The 11,377-nt window shown below is 39.8% G+C and overlaps 1 protein-coding gene across 2 annotated transcripts in view; it reads right to left on the bottom strand.

Moving 5' to 3' along the window:
* Positions 1-1,296: 1,296 nt before the first annotated feature.
* Positions 1,297-11,377, bottom strand: part of RNFT2 (ring finger protein, transmembrane 2) — a 76,705-nt gene continuing 66,624 nt past the window's right edge. For both annotated transcript variants that reach the window (XM_075835186.1, XM_075835176.1), the window contains 2 exons: positions 2,814-2,915; positions 1,297-1,737 (listed from right to left, as the gene is read on the bottom strand). In XM_075835186.1, the coding sequence (XP_075691301.1) occupies positions 1,603-1,737; positions 2,814-2,915 (237 nt within the window). In that variant the 3' untranslated portion in view covers positions 1,297-1,602. The remainder of the gene's footprint in view (positions 1,738-2,813; positions 2,916-11,377) is intronic.

Genomic DNA, 11,377 nt, shown 5'->3' with positions numbered 1-11,377 from the left:
AATCTTAGTAATATGCTATCAATCAAAACAAGTATGAAACACCTTTAAATCAGCTCTTTGAACAGGAAAAACCCAAAACCTAACACATACTCATGACCTTCTTCTCATTGTCTGTATAGCTTTTTTACTGTAACTGGACAGGAAAGTGGAGTCACAATCAGCCATTTTGGAGAACTTTGGTAGAACAGTATCGTCATCTAGTCACAGAAGCTGCATACGTAAGCAGACATTCTTTTCCTCCCTCTCCTCTGCCATCTTCTTTGTATGTCAGCCTTGTGCATGTTACTTTCATAGTCATGCCACTGTCTTCCTGCATTAGTATGCTGAGGTAAGAATAGCCAAATAAGCAAAATGTACCCTGGGACCCAGGAATGCAAACTCCCATCCATTACAATGGAGATTAATGTGAGACACAACCTAGAAGAAACGCCTATATAAACAAAGTAAAGCAATTTTTCAATAAAAATAAAGCCTTTTAATAGTGGACACAACTGAGAACTAGGAAACATATAAGACCCAATACTAGATTCAGGACTCTCTCCTAATGCAACATTCAGAAATAACTAAACTTGTTTTTTTCAAACTTTTGTTCCAGTCACTGGACCCCATGGTGAAAATCTGCAACCGATTTTTCTGCTATATGTAGATGGAGTTTTGAAACCCCCATCCACATGTATTGTACTGTAATCTGTCATGGATTTTCAGTGCGGAATCTGCAAGCATTTTCCACGGCAAATCCACAACAAAATCCACGTTACATGGGGATTTTGTTGCAGATTTCACCCTTTGCATTGGCAAAGGTAAAATCTGTGGTAAAAATCTGCAACATAATGAGCATGCTGCGGATTTTCAAATTCCCTGCCGATTTCTTTTGCTATGTGTGGATGGAGTAATAAATCCAAAAGCCAACACAAGTTTGAAGAAAAGTCTGAATACTCGGACTATAGAACGACATGATTTATTTATTTTTACAAACCTTTTCCTCAGCCGATACCTTGCAAATGTCGGCTATAATAATGACTCATCTTCCTTATATGTTCATTTATAACTAGATTTGACATTTTGGGCTTTTCACCCCTTTTTATGAATGCTTTCCCCGGTTTACTCAATTGTTTCCTTTCTGGTGGTTCTTCCAGTTACCGAGTGACTTGGATCATATTCACAATCAATTTAGTATGTAAAAATGGAGTTCTACTAATTTGGTTTCTTTTGGTTAGACCATGTTTAGAAAAGTCAATGACCGCAGTAAGAACATGTGTACTGGACAGGATAAAACAGACACAGACACAGTCTAGATGTATTTCCCAATCTAGAATGTTTATACATACATTCTCTGTTTTAGATTCGGGGATTTCATCCCTTCATATTCATTAAACACATTAATTGACACCGGCATGGAATACGCATCATCTGTATAGGACAACTTTATGTTTTTATAGGAATGGAAATAGGGGTATGTAAAGAAACTGAAAGGCATAGACCGTAAGCAAACCAAATTTCCCAAAAGGGACAGGAGAATAAATTCAGGATCACACGAGTTGCATTCAGCTGCTTGGGTCCATACTGGTAGTGACATGTAGTAACTTGTTCCACTCATCTCGGTCAGTACACCTGGAAGTGAGCAGATGTGGAGCCATCTTTCCACAAGCGGAGCGTTTCCACTGCTACAGAGCGGCAGAGGGGACAAGTTCTCTCTCTGTCAAACCAAAGACACAAGCACTCTTCACAGAACACGTGCTAAAAGAAAGGAAGTAGAAAACAGAACAGAAGTGTCAATGAAAATAATTTTTTATCTAAGGCCCTGTTCACACGGCATGTATTTGACGAGTATTTTGGAGCGTTTTACGCGCCGCAATGAGCGTATAAATACGCTCGATTGAGATTCCCATTAAAATCAATGGCAAAACGCGCCATTAGTGAATACAACGCGCTTTTTTAAGTGAGCCTATTTAAATTACTCATCCTGTAAAAAAAAAAAAAAAAAAGAAGTACTGTCAACTCTGTGCCGCGTAAAGCGCGCCGAAAACTGGCCAAATGTTCCCATAGCCAACGGGACTCCTAATTATGCGCCACAAAGCACGCAAAAGCAAGAACACACTTAAAAAAAAAAAAAAACATACGGAAAATGCGTCAAAAACGCCTGTATTTTAAAAAGCGCTTCACAAGAAACGCCAGTGTATTTGACACGTTTACACGTCGGTTTTTTTGAGAGCCGTGTGAACATGCCCTTAGCAGTACATAAAAATAATTGGAATAAATGACATGTCGTGCTAGTAATGTAGACAGGAATAAAAACAGACTAATGCAATAATCCCGTTACATACTGCCTTTTAGGTGTGCGCCTGTCCGATATCACTTCATACCATCCCAATGCGCTAATATACATGAAATTACTTTAGCATAGCTGAGTGTTCTAGTTTAAACGACTTGTAGAAGTATCTACCGATGTGTCTGCTGACCTTCACTACACCATCGGAGACACAAGGACTAAGGAAGCGCTGGCCAAATAGTAGATCCTGATCTACCGGTAAGACCTCAGTAGAGCTGGATGTAAAGTCACCAGGATCTTCCCCTACTCAACACAGCAGTGGTAAAACTGCATCCAGAGTGTCTAGTGAAATGCTCAGGGGTGAATTATTGAATCTATTACTATTAGATGCTGTGGGGATCGCACTCCCTAACAGCTAATGTATACTCTGGCACATAGCAGGGCATTGGGCATGGGCATGTATTAAGAAAGCATGTGAAGCAAGAGTATTACTCCAACGTTTAGACTTCCAGGTAAGACACAAAGGGTAACATGACAGTGATACCTGGCATATTAGGATAATGGGCTCTTTAAAATCCGCCTGACAAATGGCACATATATCCCCTGCTTCACTGCATTGCTGGCTGCTGGCACGGACACCATACTTCTGTACAGAGAGATTGGTGAAAACACATGGACAAACATTAATAAAAAGCTCAATCAATAAATTGTCATTAGCAAATATGCTTACTATGAAACGAGCATTCTCCACAATATTACAGCGGTTCCATTATATAGCTGAACACTTGCTAACACATGCCAAGTCAGCACTGCCTAATACAAAGGGCAATAATCGACACCGTCTTCTGTAATCCACTATTCAGTCCACGGGATATTGCAGTAAATAACTTGCCAGGGGGTAGATCAGCGTTCAACCACAAAATGTTCTTTTCACGTCATATTTCTTAACCCCAATAAGATTTTTTTTTATTTGTTACTAATAGGAAAACAGACCCTATACAAAACTAAAAAACAATAATATGAAATCCATGGTCACATTGTTCTCCGAGGAGAGGACTGTCCGACCTATTGCCATAATGCTTACCCTCTCTTAGATGTAGCAGAGCACAGTTTGTCAGATGCAGAAAAGCAACGTTTAGCATTTGGCAGGTGAAGCAAATGTTAAATTACAAATTCGCTAGTTCTTATGATAAATCTTCCAGTGACATCAACAGATTTTGTAGAAGCACATGATACCACCATTTTTAAAGGGATATTTCATCATAAGATGTGATGGAATTAAGATATGCCACCACTTTATAGATGCAGGGGTACGACCTCTGGGACCTTCGCTGATGCAGAGAACAAAAGGGCAGCACTTTCTTTGGCTTCTTTCCCTGCACAGTCGGTAGACCGGTGCGCTGGTGCACAGAGAGAATCGGTGAAGGGGCCGTATTATAGTGAAGCGTTTCATGCCAACTGCCGGGACCTCCACCGATCAGGAAGTGATGGCATATCCTAGCAATATACCATCACTTCTTAGCTCCCATACACACGACCGTATAAAATCTCCGTAATTGCGTATCGCTACAGATAGGTGTCCGTGCCGGAAATTATGGAGCATGTCCTACTTTTCGTTTTTTATGGGTCGTGCTCCCATAACGGCCCGAAAATGCGGCCTGCGGCCATCCATGCCCACAAATCGAGGGTTGTGGTTACGGGCATGGCCGTGTGCATGAGGCCTTATAGTGGGGAAAAATTTACAAATTTGTCAAATTATATAATATTTAGAAAATTACAAAAAATAAGCAGTGAGACGTCTACATTATTATCGATAATATATTACGTTGTATAATATGTTATGTATAAAGAGTAGCATTAGGCTGTATTCACATCAGCGTTGGTTTTCCGACATGGGTTCAATTGCGGCTTTCTGCCAGAGGAACCCATGAACGGAAAGCCAAACGGAAACCATATCTTCCGTTTGCATTACCATTGATTTCAATAGTAATGCTTCCATTGTAAATGGCTTCTATTTGTGTCCGTTCCATAAGGTTTCCATTTTTATGTAGCGGAAACTATAGCGTAGTCGACTGCGCTATTGATTCCACCAAAAAAACACACTTATGGAATGGAAACAAACGGAAACCATTTGCAACGGAAGCATTACTATTGAAATCAATGGTAATGCAAATGGAAGATATGGTTTCCGTTTATAGGTTCCTCTGCCGTAAAGCTGCAACGGAACCCATGAACGGAAACCAATGCTGATGTCATGATGTGAACAGGCCCTTATAACTATACCGCTCGCCTTTCCCTGCCTCATCTGCCTTATATAACTATCAGCCATAAAAACATATTTGAATATTGCTCAGTAAAACTAAAATGGCATACCTGGGGAAAAATATGATTAGTTGCTGTCAAATTTTGACTATTGACTTCTTTTAAAATGCAAATGTACAGCAGAACTTAGATTGCCTGTAACAGCTCCACCCAGTCATTTCAATGTAAAAATGTGAGATAACACCTTCTATAACTGGCAATAAAATGTGACCTAAATGCTATGATATAAGCCTGCTCCATCCCTAGCACATGAAAAACTGTACGATTAAGCGCATTATTGTACAGAATAAAAGACTGTTATTAGTTACGCAATGAAATGTAAATCTATATGTAGAATTAACCATATCGTGTTGCTTCCTAAAGTGTACTATTGGGTCTTCAGTGCAATATTTCGGAGCCAAGAAGGCCATGATTGCAGGAGGATGACAATTCTGTTTCTAGTGATGGAAGGAATATGGATGATCGGGCTGCTCTATGCCAAAGAAGGGAAGAGGAAATTGAAATGTATGGTTTCTGATCATGAAGTCAGCCAATACATCACCAGGAAAGACAACTTTACATTCATTTCTTCTGGAAAGTGCCCTGATAATGCTAACCCAGGGGTAAGTGCGATATTGGACACTAAATGGCCTCAGTAAAGGTGTTTTCCAACTATCCATGAGGGTCACTTTAATGGAGCAGTAGCCGGAAGCACCTATGTGCAGGAAAAAGGCCAAAGGGACCTCAGTCCATTCGTTCTTGGGATCGGCGGGATCTCAGAACTCTATGATCACAATGTTACTGCATAACCTAGGGATATGCCATAACATTAGAAGAAGGGAATACCCCTTTAAGTGCTGTCACATGTTAAGCTTGTCACATGTCCCCTAGTGAGCTCTATCAAAGCCAAGAAGAGGTCACATATTATGCTCTACCCCCTGATTGGCATTTTGGGGTCATTAAGTAGTTTATGTCTGAGAAGTACAGGTCCCTTAATCTGTACAGTGTCTATTGTTGTGACAGGCTCTCCTTACGCTACATTTTCATCGTCGTATGACATTTTATAGTTTAGTTAAAAATATTACCTAAAATTAAAAAATTTACAACTTTGTAAATACATTGCTTCGCCTATCTGGTATGGATCAAAGGTTACAGCTTGTATTATAACCCATTCTGAAGTGTCCTCAACTCTTGTATTCCAGCATGCATTGTTGTCCTAGCATGTAGTCCATTACAATGTATTGCATTCTAGGAGCTCAGCTAAACTGAATGAATTGTTATTGATAGCATTAGAGTATAATACAAACTGTAACGCAGGATCAAGACAAGTGTACTCAGGGGTGTATTCTGCCCGGCTTCATTGCTGCAATGCGCATGCCTGTGGAGCACAAGGCAAAGGCTGGGGTATGTCAAACATGCCTGGAAAGGCGGGTTTGGAGACCAGACTGCATGACTCCAGGAGAGTGGCCACGCTACCCAATGACTCTTTTAGGGTATTTAGCCTACAGCCCGCGCAGTCTTTAACCCCTTTCCGCTATTGGGCGTGACTGTACGCCCTGATTTACAGTGCATTCCCGCACAAGGGCGTACAGTCACACACTGTAAAGGAAGCGGGCAGCGATATCAACTAAAAAATAAAAAAAGTTATGGCGTCCGCCGCATTGAAGTGGTTAACAGAGGGAGGGGGGCTCCCTCTGTACTCCCCCGCCACCCCCGCGATCGATGCTATGGCAACCAGGAAGCCGTTGCTAGGCTTCCTGGTTGCCCAGGTACGGTAGTCTATTAGGTCCTGCCTGAGGCAAGACCTAATACGCTAACTGTCAGATGAAGAATGACAGTTACGATACACTGCACTACATAAGTTAACTAATAAAAACAACAATCGTCCTGTTTCACTGATCAACTCTTTTATAATTAGAAAAAAATGAAAACATGAAAAAAAAAACTATACATAATGGATATCGCCGTGTTCGGAACGGCCTGATCTATAAAAATATCACATTATTTTTACCGCACGGTGAACACCGTAAAAAATGTTTAATAAAAAACAATGACAGCATTTTATTTTTTGGTCATCTTGTCTCGAAATTTTTTTTAATAAAAAGTGATTAAAGAGTTGCAAGTAACGCAAAATGGTACCAATGAAAACTACAGTTCGTCACGCATAAAACAAGTCCTCCCGCAGCGATATCAACTAAAAAATAAAAAAGTTACGGCTCTCAGAAAATGGCGACACTAAAACATGATTTTTTTTTAGAAAAGAGTATTTTTATTGTGGGATCGTAGTGAAACGTAAAAAAAAACGATATAAATTTGGTGTCGCTGTAATCGTATCGACCCGCAGAATAAAGTTAACATGTTGTTTATACTGCACGGTGAACACTGTAAAAACAAAAAACAAAACCGTGCTAGAATGGCTGTTTTTTGGTTTCCTCATCTCCCAAAAAATAGAATAAATAGTGATAAAAAAAAATAACAAATTTGCATGTACCCCAAAATGTAACCAATAAAAATTACAGCTCGTTCCACAAAAAAACGCGCCCTCACACAGCTCCGTCAACGTTAAAATAACATGTTATGACTCTCAAAACGCAATGATGCAAAATGACGGCCCAGACTAATTTTTTACGTCCTGTAGAATTTCACTAAATACCCCACATCGTCATTTACTGGACCCCATAGATGCAGCGGAGATGAGGAAACTTTAGGGTCTTGTGCTGCTTATATGGCTAGTGAAGGAGTCAGAGATTAGGCAACACTGGAGCGCAGATATTCTGTATAATACCCAATAAACCCGGCCTGTGCATAAAGGATTGGTTCAAAGCGTACCACACCAATCCATGGATTATTCGTTCAGCCCATTATTATATCATCCTATTATGCCCTGATGCCCTCCGCCCAGTTTACATATACCATGATGCACTCCGCCCAGTTTACATATATACTGATGTACTCCGCCCAGCTTACATATTCCCTGATGTACTCCGCCCAGCAAACATATACCCTGATGTACTCCGCCCAGCTTACTTATACCCCGATTTACTCCGCCCAGTTTACATATAACCTGATCTACTCCGCCCAGCTTACATATACCCTGATGTACTCCGCCCATCTTACATATACCCTGATGTACTCCGCCCAGCTTACATATGCCCCCACATTATAAACTGAAATACCAGTAAAACACCAAGCAAAATCTGCGCTTCAAAAGCAAAACGGTGGTCCAACTGAGCCTGCAGTGTGCCCAAACCGCAATTTCTGACCACATATGGGTATTACTGTATTCTGGAGAACCCGCTTAACAATTTATGGGGTGCGTGTCTAGGGTGATACAAGCTGGGCACAACACATTGGGCACTGAAATGGCATATCTGTGGAAAACGGCAATTTTCAATCTGCAACATCTATTGTGTACTCATTTTTGCAAAACACTTGTGGGGACAAAATGCTCACTACACCCCTAGATAAAATTCTTTGAGGGATCTAGTTTCCAAAAGGGGGTAATTTTTCGGGGGTTCCACTGTACTGGTACTATAGCTCAATGCAACATGGTGCCACAAAACGAATCTTGTAAAATCTCCATTCAAAATACTAAATGGCGCTCCTTCCCTTTAGAGCCTTGCTGTGTGTCCAAATAGCAGTTTATGACCACGTGTGGGGTATTGCCGTACTCTGGAGAAATTGTTTTACGAACGTTGAGGTGCTTTTCTCCTATGGTCTTTGTGAAAATGCTAAATTTTGGGATAGAACTACATATTTTTGCAAAAAAAATTAATTTAATTTTTTATTTTCACATCCCAATTCTAATAAATTCAGCAAAAACCTGTGTGGTCAAAATGCTCACTACACCCCTAGATTAATTCCTCAAGAGGTGTAGTTCACCAAATGGAGTCACATTTCAGGGGTTCTTACTGTACTGGTACCTCAGGGGCTTTTTAAATGCAACATGGCGCCCAGGAATCAATCCTGCGCTCCAACTGCCAAATGGTGCTCCTTCCCTTGCATCCTGCCGTGTATCCAAACAGCAGTTTATGACCGCATATGAGGTATTTTCGTACTCTGAAGAAGTTGCTTTACAAATGTTAGGGTGCTTTTTCTCCTTTATTTGTTGAGAAAATGAAATTTTTTAAACTAATGCTACGTCTTATTGGAAAATAATGTAATTTTTTGCATTTTCACTGCCCATTTCTAATAAAATCTATGAGACATCTGTGGGGTCAAAATGCTCACTACACCCCCTAGATGAATTCCTCAATGGGTGTAGTTTGGCAAATGGAGTTACTTTTGGGTAGTTTCCACTGTACTGGTACCTAAGGGGCTTTGCAAAAGCGACATGGTGCAGAAAAACCAATCCAGCAAAATCTACTCTCCAAAAGCCAAATGGCGCTCCTTCCCTTCTGAGCCCTGATGTGTATTCATACAGTGGTTTATTACCACATATGGGGTATTTCCGTACTCTGGAGAAGTTGCTTTACAAATGTTGGAGTGCTTTTTCTCCTTTATTTGATGAGAAAATAAAACATTTTGACCTAAGGCTACGTCTTAGTGGGAAAAAAATAAAAATTTTCATTTTCACTGCCCAATTCTAAGGAAATCTATGAAACACCTGGGGTTCAATATGCTAACTACACCACTAGATGAATTCCTCTAGGGTGTAGTTTCCCAAATGGAGTCACTTTTGGGGGGTTTCCACTGTACTGGTACCTTAGGAGTTATACAAATGCGACATGGTGCAGAGAAATCAATCCAAACTCTGTACTCCGGTTGCCCAAACAGCAGTTTATGACCACATGTTGGGTATTTCCATACTCTGGAGAAGTTGCTTTACAAATGTTGGGGTGCTTTTTCTCATTTATTTGTTGAAAAAAATTACAAATTCTGAGGTAAAGCTACATCTTATTGGAAAATAATGTAATTTTTCATTTTCACTGCCCAATTCTAATGAAATCTATGAAATACCTGTGTGGTCAAAATGCTCACTACACCCCTAGATGAATTCCTCTAGGGGTGTAGTTTCCAAAATTGAGTCACTTTTGTGGGGTTTCCTTTGTTTTTGCACCAAAAGACCTCTTCTAACCTAACATGGTGCCTGAAATATAATTTAAGAAAAGGAAGGGCCAAAAATCCACTAGGTGCTCCTTTGCTTCTGGGGCTTTTGTTTCAGTCCATTAGCACACTAGGGCCACATGTGGGGTATTTCTAAAAACTGCAGAATCAGGGCAAAAAATATTCAGTTGTATTTCTCTGGTAAAAAACCTTCAGTATTACAGGAAAAATTGAATTTATGCAAAAAAGAAAAATGAAATTTATGCAAAAAAGAAACCTGAAATTTGCAAATTTCCCTTACACTTAATTCCTGTGAAACACATAAAGGGTTAAGAAACGTTCTAAATGCTGTTTTGAATACTTTAAGGAGTGCAGTTTTTAAAATGGGGCAATTTGTGGGGGTTCCTAACATATAAGGCCCTCAAAGCCACTTCAGAGCTGAACTGTTCCATGAAAACATAGCCTTTTGAAATTTTATTGAAAATGTGAGAAATTGCTGCTAAATAAGCCTTGTAACATCCTAGAAAAATAAAAGGTTGTTCAAAAAATTATGCAAACATAAAGTAGACATATGGGAAATGTTAGCTAGTAACTATTTCGTGTGGTATAACTATCTGTCTTACAAGCAGATACATTTGAATTTAGAAAAATGCAAATTTTTGCTGATTTTCTCAAAATGTTGGTGTTTTTCACAAAAAAATATGGAATTTATCGACCAAATTTTTTCACGAACATAAAGTACAATATGTCACGAGAAAACAATCTCAGAATCGCTTGGATAGGTAAAAGCATTCCGAAGTTATTACCACATATAGTAACACGTCAGATTTTAAAAATGAGGCTCTGTCATTTGGTCCAAAAGTGGCTGCGGCGGGAAGGGGTTAAACTTGATTTTATAGATTTTGCTGCATCTTTGAAAACATACAGGGGCATGTTTTGAAACCTTGTAAGGTCATGTTTTGCAACATGGTAATGGTCTAGGGGGTTAAAAACGAACTGACAGGTTCCCTTTAAGTTTGATACCGTAAGTTGTTTAACCTGTTGCCGACACAGGACGAGAATGCTCGTCCTGAACGGCGCGTACTTCGCGCATTAGGACGAGCATTCTCGTCCTGCGCGACAGCCGTCTGTGCGCGCGTTAGAGAGCGGGGGAACGGCTGTAATACACAGCCATGGCCCCGCTCTAACAGCGGAGAGAAGAGAAACATCCTCTCTCCGCCGTTAACCCCTTGAATGCCATGACAAAAGCTGATCGCGGCGTTCACGGAGGGGGGACTGCACTTTGATCGCGTCACAGAAAATAACTGACGCGATCAAAGCCCATAACTTGTACAGCCTGACAGTCCAGGGTCCATTGAAGGACCCCAGGGCTGTCTGACCATATTTCCTGTTGTTAGGGCATATTGAGGTATGCCCTAACAACTGCCTGTGTACAATCAGTACACAGGCTAATGTACTGGCATATAGGTCTATGCCAGTACATTACAGTTAAAAAAATCAAAATCAAAATGGAAAATGCTTTTATGGGACTAAAAAAAAATGAATTTAAATCAATGTAAAAAAAAAATGTATGATAAATAAATATATAGTAAAAAAAATACACAGAAACACAATTTTTTTTTTAGAATAAATAAACTTTTTATAATATAAGTTCGAAAACATGAAATAATATAGACATATTTGATATCGCCACGACCGTAACAACCTATACAACAAATTTGTAACATTATTTATGATGATCAGTGTATGGTGTAAAAAAAT

The sequence above is a fragment of the Rhinoderma darwinii genome, chromosome 1 (assembly GCF_050947455.1).
Source record: "Rhinoderma darwinii isolate aRhiDar2 chromosome 1, aRhiDar2.hap1, whole genome shotgun sequence".
NCBI classification, from domain to species: domain Eukaryota; kingdom Metazoa; phylum Chordata; class Amphibia; order Anura; family Rhinodermatidae; genus Rhinoderma; species Rhinoderma darwinii.
Note: the sequence above shows the minus strand (reverse complement) of the source record. Positions and strands in the feature narration are given on the sequence as shown.